This window comes from Clupea harengus, chromosome 17 (assembly GCF_900700415.2).
Source record: "Clupea harengus chromosome 17, Ch_v2.0.2, whole genome shotgun sequence".
In the NCBI taxonomy this organism is placed as follows: Eukaryota; Metazoa; Chordata; class Actinopteri; order Clupeiformes; family Clupeidae; genus Clupea; species Clupea harengus.
In genome coordinates, this window is record NC_045168.1 from 14816404 (window position 1) to 14833423 (window position 17020).

General features: G+C 43.3%; 1 protein-coding gene across 2 annotated transcripts; it reads left to right on the forward strand.

Annotated features, from left to right (window-relative positions):
- Positions 1 to 69: 69 nt before the first annotated feature.
- rbbp8 (retinoblastoma binding protein 8) lies at positions 70 to 16261 on the forward strand. 2 transcript variants are annotated; one of them, XM_012840899.3, is made up of 20 exons: positions 70 to 172; positions 625 to 684; positions 6609 to 6740; positions 7864 to 7906; positions 8525 to 8620; positions 8910 to 9022; positions 9346 to 9418; positions 9568 to 9722; positions 10132 to 10218; positions 12382 to 12449; positions 12681 to 12757; positions 12918 to 13260; positions 13618 to 13726; positions 13845 to 13915; positions 14203 to 14293; positions 14595 to 14774; positions 15056 to 15116; positions 15198 to 15288; positions 15789 to 15930; positions 16025 to 16261. In XM_012840899.3, the coding sequence occupies exons 3-20, from the start codon at positions 6617 to 6619 to the stop codon at positions 16111 to 16113; spliced, it is 2013 nt and encodes a 670-aa protein (XP_012696353.2). In that variant the 5' UTR covers positions 70 to 172; positions 625 to 684; positions 6609 to 6616; the 3' UTR covers positions 16114 to 16261. The 2 variants fall into 2 exon arrangements, with proteins under 2 accessions (XP_012696353.2, XP_031439801.1); XM_031583941.2 differs by having other exon boundaries at positions 12385 to 12449.
- Positions 16262 to 17020: the final 759 nt, after the last annotated feature.

Sequence of the window (17020 nt, forward strand, 5' to 3'; positions counted from 1 at the left end):
CACCCACAAACATTCAGCTCTTTAAAAAACGTCTAGAGGAACCGGAAATCTAAATGTCCTTGTATCCCATAATGCAATGTGACGCGCGCTCTATGAAACTTTGTGGAAAGATAGAGGTTTAGCTGAAATAACTAACTTCCACAAGGTAACGTTTCGTCTTTTTACTGTGCATGTAAGTATACTGCTTCACATGGACATTTCAATGACCGTAAATAAGTTTGCTTTGCTCAGTTATGCTTTACCGCAATATCTTGTTAAACATCTATGCCGTGTTGATTTAATGTTAGCTATCGGTAACCGCTCACTAGATACCTTCCTTGCTAACTTATGGTTGCATGATGGCATAACCGGGGTGTTAACATCACTGACTTGTTGAATACTTGTCAGTTAATTTGGAGGATGATAATAACAAAACGCCAGTTGTATCTTCAAAAATGTAGCTTGATAGTCGTAATTCTTTTTTGTTGTCAGATTGGTCTATATACTAAACAAAGTTAGCTAGCGTTGTCACTCTTGTTTAACTTTTGTTGCAATGTGAGGTGCGTTGCCTGCAACGATAGCTTACTCAGTTGTCAGTATTTATCAGGATAAGCATTGTCCGTGAAATCATTTCCCGCACTCTAGGTGGTGCTCACGGTGGACGAATCATAGACTATGCGAGGAATTTCTCTCCGACACCACTAGGTGAGTTGTTTTCTTCCTTGACAATAAACAATTAACAACAGTTGGGCCAAATCTATAATAAAAAAAATCAGTCAGTGTGCCCAACACTACACTGACATTTAATTCACAACTGATTTGTATCAAACCATGCTTGTCTTGTTGTAGCCTATGTGTTGAATTATGTTCTCCTAGATCCATGTTGATATGGAATACGTTACCGTCATTAATTAATAATTAATGAAAGGTCACTCAAAGTAGAAACGTACAGTTTTGTTTATTAGCTTACTAAACTTCTCACACTACTGTCAGAACATCGGTATCTGTGGCATGGCTCAAAGCCGTATGAGCTACACAGGAAACTAACGGGTTTATATAGATATATCAGGGAACAAATTAAGAGTCCCATTAGTGCATTTCCCCTTAACTTACGTAACACATAACATGAGTATAATCGACACAATAGGAATACAAATCAGCAATATAAAGTAATACTAATTACCATTGATGAGAACACTTAACTCAACACTATGCGTGGCTTGCTATATGTGAATGGAGCGGCCTTGACCATTCTTTTTGTTTGTTTATTATTTTGAGCTACTTTGGTATCATTCAGCTATTGATGTCTTAAAATGATAAAGTGTAAATCGTGTCTGTGGCAGGTCAGCCCTTGATGTATGAGGTGGACATTCTGGAGTTGTCCAAACAGGATGCTTTAATAACTTTTCTGGGTTTATTCTGTGCCCCAATTCATGGGTAACTGTGCTCATTCAGCGGCTCCTAAGCATGTGACCCCTTTTTATATAGAACAACAAGAACAACAATCAGTAGTTTCCCTGTCCAGGTTGGCATTTTCTAGTAAAATGCAAAACAGTAGTGATTTGGCTCATTGCTGGTCCCCAGCCCAAAGAATTGTATACCCCTTTTCCACAAAGGCAGTTTGTGGGCTGGTGCTTTATCTCGAACCAGTTCTTAGCGTTTTGACAGCCACAGAACTGGCTCTCGGCTAGAAAACACTTGGCTGGTCTAGAACCAAGAACCGCTTACGTCAGGCATGACTAACTAACTAACTTTATCATTGCTATTTTTTATAGAACTAAAGATGTTTAACGAGCTGCTAATTTCTCACATCAGTGGTTGCGATGGTCGAGGTGAACTGCCTGTCTCGGTCGGGGAGGTGTTGGAAAGAACAGCAGTAAAGCCTGGACTGTCTCTCCTTCCCGTTGTTGTTTGCAACTGACGTGACTCACAGGAGAGCTTCACGAAATTCCTGTTTACTTTTCATTAACATGAACATGAAGACTGACAATTAATTATAGTGCTCATTTAATAAATCATTGTTGAGATGCATTTAACAGGTCAGCATTGCAGACCACATGCATTAGATGTTGAGTGTTTTCTGCAAATTTTATCAGCCTACACTACAGCATAAAATAATAGAGTAATAAAAGATTTTCAGTGCCATGTTAAATCAGCACTGCGCTCCTACTCACCATAGCATATGCCTTGTCTTTCATGTTAGCCCTGACGCCACCTGTCAGCTCTCCATGTGAGTAGCCACACTGCTCCACAGGCCCTGATCTCGTATGGTTATCACTACGTGCTATGCTTTTATTTTATTTATTTATTTTTGGCTTTGTTTTGTTTTGTTATGCAAACCATTGACATCATCTGTGTGACATATTCATTGTAGTTCCTTATCACCTCGTTACAAAACAATTCAAATTGTTACTGAAAAAAAACTATGATCACCAGAATCAATCAGGTTTATCTCAAAGCATATGTCATGGAAGCCATTCTGTTAACTTTTGGATGTGGACTCAGACATTTCTTTCCCCATTAATTTCACTCAGTGTTAATGAATGAAACCACCAGGGAGGCATCTTGATTTCCCCTTCTTATACAGTGACGTGACCTTGCCCTATGTTAGCCCATGGAAAAGCAAACCGATTCTTATAAGGTTCTATGGTCTGAGCCAGCACTAATACCAGCCCAGAACTTTCACCTAGTTTGCGTTTGCTCAAGTCAAATCAAATGTATTTATGAAGCACATTTACAGCTCACGCTGACCAAAGTGTTGTACAATTAAATCACAATAAAATAAAATATCAAAACAAATAGAAAACAGAAACAAAACGATTAGATCACAAAACAAATTAAATAAAAAATAAAATAGAAAAACAGAAGCAACACACTCAACTAAGCATCTATATACACATCAAAAGAACAGAAACACCTCTAACAGAAAGCAAATATACAAATTATCAACTAAAATCGGGGGGATCCAAATGCTAAAGAATAAAAGTAGGTTTTAGTAGGGGGTAAGAGAGGCTGTTGTGTGTGTGTGTGTGTGTGAGTATTTGTGTATTTATTTTTTTGTCACACCCTGAATATTTCAAAGCAAACAAGAAAGAAAGGGTCCTGCATCCCATTGTATAACTACACTTTCTTGAGTTTGGTCAGGTCAGTGCTTGTCATGAACTTTGAACATATATACACGCAAATACTAGACGTAGATGGTTGGCGGCCCTATTTACATAAAACTATACATATTCAAAATTCAGTTTTTCTATTGTGTGCAGTATCATAAGTAATCATAAGGAAGTTGTCTGATGTGTCACCTTCAATGTATGCGTGAGTCACTCAACTGTAACGTCAGCATTTCTACATATATAAATTTAGAAAAAGCGTGCTGTAAAAGAGGTTGGCTAATTGTAAGTGTACTACAGAGTACACTTTTTGTTCTATTAATTGCCACTTTATGTAGGCTAATGTACAATTTTACATTACATATTGTGAAATTAAAATGTGCTAGTAGAGCATCCTTAGTTTCAAGGACAGTGTATTTTAACTTTGTCATGAAACACTAAAGCCAGTCTGCATATGTTTATTTCTTTTTTTTGTAAGTTATTTATTTAACATTTTTCAAACAATTTCTTGACCTCCATCCGCAATCTGAAATGAGTTGTTTAGACCCTCACACTGGAATGCTATTGGCTGGCACAGGCTTGTCCCAAAGCATGTTATGCATCATATGCCAGTCACACCCAACAAGTCACTGCTTGTCTTGCTGGAGAGAGTCCTCCCTTGAGTGCCTTCACCAAACCCCCTTTATATTCTCCAGATCTGGTGCAATGGCACAGTTCTTTACTATGGGCAGATTAAAGCACAATGTGTCAGCAACTGAGAGAGAACTGGGGCGTTGTGATCAAAGCCTCTCTTGGATCAGTGGGATGACTGATTAGTCACAGTCTTGGCAACTCTGCAAATTGTGACGCTCTGGTTTAGATGTTTGACATTAGATGTTGAGCATTCATTGTCTCTAAGACAGGACTCATGAGATGATGAGTGTGCATGTCATGTCAAGATGCTAGTTTGTTAACAAAAGGGAAGGTGGATAACAGACTCCTCTTTGATTCCCCCCCCCCTGAAAAACCTTGGCCTTGGGGCTTTCCCTGCCTTGCTTGACTCTTAACTACACATGTGTGTGAATCTCATCTACCTTCAGGCTTGAGTCGCTTGACTCTTACCTACACAAGTGTGTGAATCTCATGTCCCTTCAGGCTTGAGTCGCTTGACTCTTACCCTACACATGTGTGTGAATCTTTCATCTCCCTTCAGGCTTGAGCAGGAAAAGTGTGCCTATAAACCTTGATTATTTCCCTGAACAGGGCTGGACTCTAATGATACATTTTGTGATGTAAAGATTTACAATAGCTACATGATATGTACCCTGACCTTTAGAAAAAAATGGTGGATTCAATTCAAAACAGTAGCAGTAACCATTGGTTCACAGATGAACAAATGGCCTGATTACCGAGGTGTTACCTGAACTGAAAAAAAGAATAAAGTAGTGTTTGCTTGATAAGATCCAAGTCTGATAAGTCACGAGTGTGTCGAAGCACAGCGTGGAACCTCCGGGGTATGATGTGCTATGGGTGGAGTGGGGGTGGGGGTGGGCTCTGTTGACAGTTATGATTTGGGTAGAGTTCAAGGGTCAGGGTTGATGGAAGTGCTTGTCCGGAGATGGCAGCGTCTGCCCTGTCATCACTCCTTTCTTCTCTTCCTGTCCCTCCGGTCATGAGGAGTGGCACTGGGGATTTCTCTGCCTCCAGGCTATGACTTCTTAATCTGTCTGATGTCGTTTTAATAAAGGAGTTCTGTGTATTCACACGCCCGGCTTTGCCTGAGAAGAGTTAATCATCCGCTAGTGCCTATTTGTGTGTGTGTGTGTGTGTGTGTGTGTCTCCGACCACAAGACAGTGGGAGAGATCCAGTGAAAGGGAGATAAATGGAGTGAGAGACATTGAACGGCAAGAGCAGTAGCAGCTCAGGGCCTCTCCCTCAGCACCAGGCTCCTACATGCTGCGCCGGCTGGCCTTTGAAACAGGACAAGGAGGGACCGGCAGGACCGGTTTTCCTCAGATGGGGAGAACCCGTCAGACCAGTTGCCTGAGCCAGCCGAGCGCTGGTATGATCCCAGGTCCCACTGAATGTGCTAACCTGCCCTGCCAGTCAGATGAGAGTGGTGTATAGGTTCAGAGGTATGCAGGGTGAATGTAGAAGCACACTGCCTGGTCGTCTCTGCAGTGTCTCTGGATTTGTGTCCCTTCTGATTGACTCCACTAACCCAGAGGTGAGTACTAGGAATGTGGTAGATGTCATGGTGGCAGGGATGTCTTGGGTGTATTGTGTTCAATGGCATTTGGAGCACACCACTTTGTTAAAGAGGACTGGATATGTTTGTGGGTTCTGTTATGCTGTTTGCATCCTGAGATGAAATGTCCAGTGATGCCAGCATTCTTTCAGGAGTAGAGGGCTGGGAAGGCTTAGTCCGGACTCTTTGGATGTGAACTGTTTGAGCCCCGCATAGACCTCATTCATTGTTTTTGGTTTCTGTGATAGATATGACACGGCACCTCAGAAATTGTGATAAATGGTGCAATATCTTGCTGCTACAAATGTGAAGGGAAAAATTATTTTTGTGTCGGATTAAATACTGGCCTTAGTGTATGCAGCGGTCTAGTTTCTTACCCATTCATCATTGTTCGGTTATGGCTTAATTTGGATGTCAAATGTGTACAGATTTCAATGTGTGTAATTCGAGACAAGACAAGCATTATCTTTTGGATGGGAGATGGGAAGAAGCCAGAATAGTAGACTGGAATGACCAGAATGCTGTGAATAGAGCCGGTTAATGGTTCCCATGCCATAATGATCATTAGCAAAACTGATAATGTGGCTATGAGCATACTTGAATATATTTTAGTTCGACAGGGTTGTATTGGCATATTTTTACTTGAATAATAGAATAAAATGCTCTAAAAGAGGTTTATTTATTTATTTTATTTATTTATTTATTTATTTATTTTATTTATTTTACAGGGACATTGCACCATACGGCAGAGCCAGATTCTATCCCGCTAACTGACGCCTGCAGACCTTTTTATAGTTTTACAAAGCAGTGAGGATTGAGGGAGGTTCCTTGAGTGAGGATTCAGCTTAATGTGTGTGGTTAAGAGGGCACAACACATGTAGAATATTGACACACTCTCTCTCCCTCCCCCTCTCTCTCTCTCTCTCTCTCTCCCTCTCCCTCTCCCCCTCTCCTTTTCTCTCTCTCTCTATCCCTCTCCTTTTCTCTCTCCCCCCTCTCTCCCTCTCCTTTTCTCTCTCTCTCCCTCTCCCCCTTTCCCTTTCTCTCTCTCTCTCTCCCTCTCCCTCTCTCACTCTCCTTTTCTCTCCCTCTCCTTTTCTCTCTCTCTCCCCTCTCTCCCTCTCCTTTTCTCTCTCTCCCTTTCCCCCTCTCTCTCTCTCTTTCCCTCTCCCCCATCTCTCTCTTTCTCTCTCTCCCTCTCCCCCATCTCTCTCTTTCTCTCTCTCCCTCTCCCCCCCCCCCCCCCCCCCCTCTCTCCCTCTCCCCCTCTCTCCCTCTCTCCTTCCCCCAGTTCCAGAGATGATGAGCAGCCCTGTCCTGAGTGGAGGCAGCCCTGGCAGTAGCGTGGCGCTCTCAGACTCGGCTGAGTTGTTTCACGAGCTGTGGGGCCGCCTGAGGGAGTGCCATGACGGTGCGCTTCAAGGTATTCATATCCCAAATACTACTGGCTCACTTAACTATGTACGCACACACACACATTTATCAGATATAAATGCACACATTATACCAGATATTTGATGGATTACATGCTAATTAAATCATTGCCTTGACTGGCTAACAACAAATGTCCTCATAATGTGTCCGATTTCACAAAAAGTTAGTAAAGGATTGTGTGTGTTTAGTTTTTACTTTTCTATATGAGGGCTCTGTAGAGGACAGAAGCCTGTTTCAAATGCTGGATCTCTGAGAAGACAGAAGCCTTTTTCATATGGTGGATCTCTGAGAAGACAGAAGCCTGTTTCATATGGTGGATCTCTGAGAAGACCGTATCTAGATTACAGCTATCCTCCCAGTACAGGGATAGATTGAATCAAATGATTAAGTCCTCCCAGTGTAATATCATTTGGATCATGAATTGACATCTTTCAGAACATCAGCTCCAGAAAACATGGAGTATCTGTGGAAGGAGTCTGAGGTTCAAGGCCAAGAGGCTATTTTGGTCCTTTTCTACTGATAGATGCAACCGTCTTCAGCAAGTGACCAAACCAATCCAAGAAACGACTCCGTTCAGAATTCAGCCCTTTCTCAGTGCACAAAAACATCATTGTTTAGAACGGGGTATCTACAAGCAACTCCCTAATGGATTTGGTGAAAGGGGAGGCCCCTCTCTTTCTCTCTCTCTTCCCCTCTCTCATCCACAGTTCGCTGGTTTCCTGAAAAAACGGCTACTGAATATCATTACTCATTCAGACATTCTCCCTCACAATCACCTCATTCAGGCCTGCTGGCGGGATTGGGTTTGCCGTATTGATTCTGGTTTCTGTGTGAGGTCGACGAAGGCATTCAAAGCCAGAGTGCTGTGTGCTCACAGATTGACCAACAAACAGGACTGTGGTCACCTAGGATGGCAGAATGCCGACAGAACAGTGGCGAAGGACAATTCGTAACAGGATTGTGGCCAAACATGTAGATCTGGAGGACAACAAACTGAACTGGGCCAATGAGTAGAAGAGTAGAACAAACACATTTCCACACTTCAGTCATGTTGGCATGTCATTGTTATGAGCAGTGATTCAGGCATACAGTTTGTTTTGTTTTCTTTACAGGTCTGCAGACAAAGGTGTCCAAACTGAAGAAAGAGCGATGCTTGTAAGTTTTCCTCCAGTGTAATTTAACCAGGGATTTCTGTTGGGAAAATCACTTTTGAGTGTTTATCTTGAAACCTTACTTCTCTCTCTTTTTTACCTTACTAGAAAAAGGAACCATAAATAAAATAACGCATCAATTTCATTCACCTCTGTCACCGCCATCTGGCCAAAACACTTTAGAGTCTTGCATTTATAAGCATTCAGTCATTAATCAGATTTGGCGCAAAATTTCCCACAGAGCTTGACATTAGTTTCCCACTCTAGCAAAGCTTTCCGCTTGGCTGTGCAGTGTTCCTCATGGTTCTGGCTGAAGCCTCCTGTTCCGCCTGACCCCTCAGTCAGTGTGTTTGGGGTTTCAGGTGTCTGGGCAAGGGGCCTGACAAAGACCCCCTTTTTCACTTAAGGCTAGGCAGTTCTAGGCAACTGACCTGAAGAGCTTAACCTGAATTTGTATTTTTATTTTAAGAGAGAGGTAGAACCTGTTTCTCATTTGAAAACTCATTAGCATGTGAGCGCTTTGTATCATAGATACTGTATGTTCATATGAATATGTTCGTTTAATGTTTTGAAGAGTTCGATTCTAAATGTAAATTCTAAATGTCTCTCCTTTTCAATGTAGAGATGCCCAGAGACTGGAGGAGTTCTACAACAAGAACCAGTTGTTGAGGGAACAGCAGAAGGCACTACAGGACAACGTCAAAGTCCTGGAGGACAGGTGTGCCTTTATCATGCGCATGTCTCTAATGTCTTTAATGTCTCTAAGCTCTTGGGAATGCACAGTAGTTGTCCTGTGGTCTGAGTGTAGGTCAGACTGCAGTGTGGTTCAAAAACAGCCGTATTTTCTGTTAAACTGGACACAAATGTGTACATTTGGTTGTGTTTTTTTTTGTCAGCTCTCTTGTATGGTCCTCTCATCTCCTCTCTCTCTCTCTCTCTCTCTCTCTCTCTCTCTCTCTCTCTCTCTCTCTCTCTCTCTCTCTCTCTCTCTCTCTCTCTCTCTCTAGGTTGCGTGCGGGGCTGTGTGATCGCTGTGCCGTGACAGAGAGGCACATGAAGAAGAAGCAGGGGGAATTTGAGACCATCTGCAAACAGAACCAGCTGCTCATTTCAGAACTCCGTGAGTTTAAACCTTGAGACCTTACCTTGAGATATTTAGACCCATTCCACAAAATAGCTTTAGGACATCAACACAGGCCGTGCCCCAATGAATCTCAGCTTGAGCAAGATTCTCTGACCTACAGAAAGAAATGCCCCCCCACTGAACTATTTGAGAATGCATTTCATTCCTTGTGTTGTCTGTGCCTAGGCTATAGTGATTTCTGTTTACTGATAAGTGTGTGTGTGTGTGTGTGTGTGTGTGTGTGTGTGTGTGTGTGTGTGTGTGTGTGTGTGTGTGTGTGTGTGTGTGTGTGTGTGTGTGTGTGTGTGTGTGTGTTTTAGGAGTGGATAGAGACTCCCTTCAGGAAGAGAACAAGAGACTTAATCTTCAGTTAGAGAGTCTTCAAGAATGCAGGTGGGCATAATTAACACACACTACTCTATAATACACAGTAAAGGGATTCTAATCCAATACACCTTTTTGATTTTTTGTAAAATTCAGTTAATTGCTCCTCTGTGTGTGTGTGTGTGTGTGTGTGTGTGTGTGTGTGTGTGTGTGTCCAGATCTCCCCACACCATGTCCTCAGAGGCAGAGGATGGAGTGATCCCCGACTCTCCGCTGCACTCCGTCTCCCTGCCTTCCATCAGCAAGATGAAGAGGAGGAAGGAGCACACTCACGTGCGCTACGCAGAGAAGCCTCTGTCCCAGTCGGCCAAGGGTAGGGCTCATGGGTCTGGACTCAAACATGCAGACTCAGCCTGTGCTTTTCACAGAACTGTAAGGCACACAAAATGAGAGTGTTATACTCATTTGGGTAGATAAATGGTATACCATGCATACCAGTTTTCTGTGTCTGTCAGTACTTTAGCAATTAGTACATAGAGACTGAACAAGGACGCAAACTAGAGAATAGATTATAGGAACCTTAAATAATCCAGTCAAGTGATCTGAATAATATTTTCTTCTGTTTTAAGCAGCTACTAATTGCATATGCATCTAGCCTGCTACATTAACCTTATAGGGATTTGCCAGAGTTTTATTTTTTTATATGAATAGCAAGGCAAATGGTTGAAAGTGAAATCGGTGCCCGTATAATGCAGCACAGTTAATGATTCATTGTCCTTTAGGATTGTCTTCCTCACTGCCTCTGCGTTGCTATGACGAAGGTGTCCTGGTTCCTGAAACCTGTGAGATGGATGGGAACCCAACTACAAGTACAGTTTAGCCTACCTTCTTTTTTTGTCCGTGCAAATGGCTTCTCCTCCGCTTGAGCTCAGTAGAGAGACATTGGGGCTCATGCAGTAACATTCTCATCATTTTCTGTTGAGAGAAAAAATAAGAGAAGTCAACTCCAGATGCACCAAACGTTCTTTACCATCCAAATCTGCTCTTACCCCGGTGTGCTGAATGATGATCCTACTTCATCTTTAATTGGAGGCGCGTGGCCGATTTGTTGTTATTAGCATAGGTAACGCCCCCTAAACATGTGCCAATACTCTGGCACATGCCCAAAAACTGGCAAGATGCCAGGGAAACATTTCTGTAAGAAGAACAAGAACTTCAGCAGTAGTGAAATTGATAGTCTGTTAAATAAACTAAAACAGAGTAAACTTGTGTAAATTTGATTATATGATATTTATGGTTTAAAAAAATAATAAGTTAGGTTCTTCTTAGGGTTTTTTTTCTCATCTTGGTAGAAGTGCTCTTACCTAAAGAGGAAAGCAAAAATAAGAAAACATTGGTCAATCCCAGAAATCAATGGGTATTAGTAAAATGAGAACAAGTTGTGGATACAAACAAAACTAAATGAAAATGTATTTGTATATCACTTACTGCATGTGGCCCATTGTCTGATACAGTGGGGAAAATAAGTATTTGAACCCCTGCCGATTTCGCAAGTTTGGCCACTTGCAAAGAAATGTGTGATCTATAATTGTAATGGTAGGTGTATTTTAACAGTGAGAAATAGAATATCAACAAACAAATCCAGAAAACTGCATTTCATAACATTTATGACTTTATTTGTATTTGATGCAGAAAATAAGTATTTGAACCCCCAAGCAAACAGCAAGAATTCTGGCTCCCAATGACCAGTTATGTGCCCAAGAAGCACACAGATTAGTCCTCATTAGGCCTAACAAGGGACACCTGATCTCAACTGGTGACGTGTATAAAAGAAACCTGTCCAAAGAATCATACTTCACACCTTCAACCTCACCACCATGGGCAAAACCAAAGAGTTGACCAAGGACGTCAGAGATAAGATTGTAGACCTGCACAAGGCTGGAATGGGTTACAAAACCATCGGCAAGCAGCTTGGTGAGAAGCAGACAACTATTGGTGCGATTATTCGTAAATGGAAGCAACACCAAACAACTGTCCATCGCTCTAGGTCTGGGGCTCCATGCAAGATATCCCCTCGTGCGGTATCGGTGATCATCCGAAAGGTGCAGAATAACCCCGGAACTACACAGGGGGAGCTTGTGAATGATCTCAAGGCAGCTGGGACCACAGTCACCAAGAAAACCATTGGCAACACACTACGCCGTAATGGTTTGAAGTACTGCAGAACTCGCAAGGTCCCCCTGCTCAAGGAAGCTCATGTACAGGGCCGTCTGAAGTTTGCCAATGAACACTTGAATGATTCTAAGGAGGATTGGGAGACAGGATGTGGTCAGATGAGACCAAAATCAAGCTCTTTGGCATCAACTCGACTTGCCGCGTTTGGAGGGGGAAGAATGCTGAATATGACACCATCCCCACCGTCAAGCATGGAGGTGGAAACATTATGCTTTGGGGCTGTTTCTCTGCCAAGGGTACAGGACGACTCCACTGCATCGAGGGGACTATGGATGGGGCCATGTAATGTGGAATATTGGGCTTGAACCTCATTCCCTCATTCCCTCCCATTGAAAACGCAACCTTAAGGATTTGGAGAGGATCTGCAAAGAGGAGTGGACCAAAATCCCTCCTGAGATGTGTGTAAACCTGGTGACCAACTACAAGAAAAGTCTGACGTCTGTGCTTGCCAACAAGGGTTATTCCACCAAGTACTAAGTCATGTTTTGCTAGGGGTTCAAATACTTATTTCCTGCATCAAATGCAAATTAAGTCATAAATGTTATAAAATGCAGTTTTCTGGATTTTTTTGTTGATATTGCAAGTGGCCAAACTTGCGAAATCGGCAGAGGTTCAAATACTTTTTTTCCCCACTGTATATGCAACAGCTGTCAATCATTCTGTGCTTTCGTAATGACTTCTGCATGCAGTCTCAATGATGTATATGGATTATGTTCTGCTCAATGTATACAAAGACTATGGAAACATGAATTGGTTTATTTTGTGTGTGTGTGTGTGTGTGTGTGTGTGTGTGTCAGAAGTGAGTTCAGTGGGCAACGGGAGGGCTGTGGTTGCAGAGACCTGTCGTCTGGAAATACCTGAAGAGGTATGTGAGACCTGAGGATGCTGCATTTTACCTGTCAATTTCAGTCTGTCGCGTTGTGTTCAAGGCTCTTTTCTTCATTTCAGTCTGTTCAGTCTGTCGCGTTGTGCTCAAGGCTCTTTTCTTTCTGTTGCAGATTTACATGACAACTAAAAAGTAGATCCAAAACTCATGCATGATTGTGTTGTGACTGTAGTCGTGTAAACTTATGACTGTGTGTGTGTGTGTGTACAGGACTCTCAAAGTGTGCTCAGCTCAGTCTTTGGCTCTGCACGGAACACATCTCCAGACGAACCCAAAAGACATTCAAAGTGAGTTCATGCAGATACTACCAACAAACATAGAGATTCTGATATAAAAGTATAAAGTTAATTAATATTTTTTCAACGTGACCCCTATTTATTTCTGTTTTTGGTTTCCAAACTTTTAGTAGTCACAGTTGTTGTTGTTGTTCTCTGTGCCCCTGCCCAGCCTCATCCAACCAGACGCCACCTCCCCTTCCCTCTTGTGGAAGATGTCTCTCTCCCCCCGCCACCTGCGCCACCCCCCCGCAGTGGCCACCCCCCGCATCGTCCCTCTCCAAGCCTCCCACAACCCCCCCCCTGAGCCAGCCAAGAGGAAGGCCACGAGCCTCAGCAGTGGTGGGGGGGAGGAGGAGGATGGTGGGGGCACGGAGAGGCCCCTGGACCTGTCCCCAGAGGAGAGGCCGAAGAGGAGGCCTCGTCTGGGCCCCCAGCCACAGGCTCCGAGCAGAACCATAGGGCCAGAGGAGACGCAAGATGAAGACGCGCTCTTCAAACAGCCTACCATACTGGTATTTGTGTGTGTGTGTGTGTGTGTGTGTGTGTGTGTGTGTGTGTGTGTGTGTGTGTGTGTGTGTGTGTGTGTGTGTGTGTGTGTGTGTGTGTGTGTGTGTGTGTGTGTGTGTGTGTGTGTGTGTGTGTGTGTGTGTGTGTGTGTGTGTGTGTGTGAGGTCTTGAAAAATTGTAACTGTTAACTTCAGTTAGAAAATGTGATTACTTATTCTGTAAGCTATTTAAGCTTCTTATTATGTATTATTCTTTCCTTGTTTATAGGAGTTCTTCAGAAACATTTCATAATATTTGAGCTCATAAATGCCAGTCATCCCTGGCTTTAAGCTGTGAATTATATGTGGCTGTTTCCCTGTTAGGCTCCAGTAAGGAAGAAGAGCAGGGAAGCCCAGCCAGACTCAGAGCAGACATCAGTCCTCCGGCCTAACCCCTGCGCTCACGTCAAGAGCCCTCTGCAGGAGGCCACAGGTACTACACTTCAGTCAGCCATCAACCACATCCCAGGCTCATGTCAGCACAGCATGGGGTGGGCAAAGGTCATAGATGGATAAATACAAAGCTGGACATGGTTGTGTTTGCTTTGCAGAGCAGAGCTGGAGTGTGGACCCAGCAGCAGGCCTCTCTCAGTACAGCGCTGACAGCCCTCCTCAGACAGAGGTACAGAATGCCGCACAGGGCCCATGTCACGCTGTGTCTATGAAGGAATGTGGTACTAGCATTGAATGAACTGTGAAGTAGCAATAAGCAAACGTGGTGTACATTAGAAAAAAAAAGTTACTATTGCTATGGCAAGTTTATTTCAGTAGCATATTTCGTACACAAAGGCAATTGTATGAAATATGCTAAATATATGAGGAAACTCAGCTCATGGAAAAATTGACAAAATGTCTGTGAGATGTCTCTCTGATTTTTTTGTGTGTATGTGTGTGTGTGACCACCGATAGACCATAGCAGAGGCGGAGACTGTAGACACCGACTGCACCTACCTGAGCCACAGCATGCTCATACAGGCCAGAAACAGACATGATAAATCAGGTACGGTTTCAAGGAACACCCCCTCTTCAAGGTCCCAGTCTACTCACAAAAAGCAGTTTTCTGTTGTTGAGATAAGGTCTTTGTGGCATTCTGCCCCAATTAAAACCAACATGCACTGATTAAAACACACACACACACACACACACATACAAACACAGACACATGCATTTCTCTATTTTTGAGTCCACCAATGGCAGTCCTACTTATGACTCACTTCGGTGAATATCTTTAGTCAAATGGAGCGCTGAAGAGATGTTGGCATGATGTGTATTGATCCGGGGATTGATGTGTATTGATCCAGGGATTGGTCTGAAGGCTAACGACAGCCTGGCTGAGATCTTTGATAAAACGGCGTACGGGGAGTACGAGTCGTGTCCACAGGATGGCAGCTTTGAGGAGGAGCGGGACAAGGAGGGCTGTGAGGAGAACCACGAAGACGACGAAGACGCAGAAGAGGAGGACGAGGAGAAAGCTGGGCATGGTGAATAGAATTATTAAGGAGTTTAGTACAACCATTTGTACTAGGTTGTTTCAACATTTCAAGCATGTCTGACCTAGAAGTGACGGTGTTTGGATGTGTTTGGATGAAGATGGTGGTGTTTTTTTTTTTCTTCTTCATGAAACTGAACTGTTTGAAACTGCAGTTCCTGAGAGAGGAGCCTTTTTTCCAAAACGTGATGCACATCAAGAAAAAATGCATCTATGCTTGGCATGTGCAGAATGGTTGGAAATAATGACCTTTTCATCTTTGTTTTCTTTCAGAGAAGGACTGTGACCCTGTATATGCAGCAGCTATGAAAGTGAAGGGGACTCCAAGGAAGAGGTAAGACTATCCTCCTGGGCTCGACCTTTGACCCTCAGTGTCCGCCGTCAGCCTTCATTAGCTCTTTATTTCCGCCCGCAGTACGGAGCCTGGCTACGCTTACGTGGATGTGGTCCGCAACAGAGATGAGAGGAGAAAACTGAAGGGTCACACCTGTAAGGAGTGTGAAATAGTAAGTGCACTCAGGGGTTTTTTTTTTTGGGGGGGGGTCACTAATGAGATGAGATTATGAGAAGATGCTTTATAATGCCCTATAAGGTATTGATATTGTCTGAAGTACAAATGCACTTGTTTTTCAGTGATGAAAAGTAACATGTTACCAGGCCCTCAAAAATATGCCACAAGTCTGAGTGGCAGGCAAAATATTCTGGACTTCTGTACTAAGTTTATTTTTAAAGCTTTGTATGTAACAGAATGAACCCCACTCTAATTGTAGCGCCAGAATTGACTCCTTGGTTATGGTATCGGACAGCTATCACTTCTGACTACCCTTAGATTTCGGTAACAGACCCGACCTCCTATCTGCTCATGAGCACAGAGCTGATGCTGCTCTTAGCGATAGAAACAGACCTGACTCCCCTGCGCTCATTTGCGGACCTGACCTTGATGGACCTGATCTGACCTTGTGCTGACCTTGCCTGACCTTGCCTGACCTTGTGCTGTTGGTTGCAGTACTACGCTGATCTCCCAGAAGAAGAGCGTGAAAAGAAGCTGGCCTCCTGCTCCCGCCACAGATTTCGCTACATCCCTCCTTCAACTCCGGAGAACTTCTGGGAGGTTGGATTCCCGTCGACCCAGACATGTGTGGAAAGAGGTAAACTAGCCTGTGTGTGACGCCAACAATAAAACCAGTTAGAACCCACTGAAGCTCTGAGCTTTCGACATTTAATGTGCCCTGCTATTACCAGGTTACATCAAGGAGGACAAAGAGCCTGACCCCCGCATGAGGAGAAGACGGCCCTACGTCGCCATGTTCTCTCCAAAGGCCAAGGATTGAAGATGTTGAAACCAGTGAGATGTTGGTTCAGTCACAACCTACTTACTGAACTAATCTCTTATCTGGACGTTTTGTCTTCCATGTTTAGTTTGCACTTTCTAATTTCATATGATTGTAGATTAATAATGTTGGTTTTGATACTTAATTGTAATAAATATTTACTCAACCAAAGTTTTTCTTTTTATGTTTTGTCGTTTTCCCAGTGAATTTCTAAATGCTTGACATTATGATTTCTGAAAATGTTTTGAAAGTATACGTCCTGACGTTGGATCAGAAGTATTTATTAAGTTACAAATGAAGTATAACTACATACAGAATAACAGAATACAGAATCATTCAATGAGTGGCTATCAGGCACAGGAGCTTTGTGGAATGATGTCCAGTCTTCTCAAAGATCCTTCTCCTCAGAACTACACAATGGTTCTGACAATTATACCACTGGAAAGGCTTAACTGACTTAAATTATCACTACATCTCACAATACCATCCCTACAGTCAAACACAGTGGTGGCACCATCCCTACAGTAAAACACAGTGGCGGCAGCACCATGCTGTAGAAATGTTTTCTGCGCAGCGACTGGGAGATTAGTCAGGAAAGAGGGAAAGATGGATGCAGAAAAATATAGAGCAATCTTGAGGGGAAAGCTTTTCCAGAGGCTCTCAGGCTGGGGCAAAGGTTTACATTTCAACAAAACAACCCGAAACAAGAAAAAAACAGGAGTGGCTTTAAGAAAACTGGAGGAGTGGCCCAGCCAGAGTCCGGACCTGAACCCAATAGAACATCCCTGGACAGACCTGGAAATGGCTGTGCAACGACACCCCCCATCAAACCTGGTTGAGCTTGAATGATTCTGCCGAGAAGAATGGGGGGAAACTTCCAAAAGTAAGGCGTGCCAAGCTTGTAGGG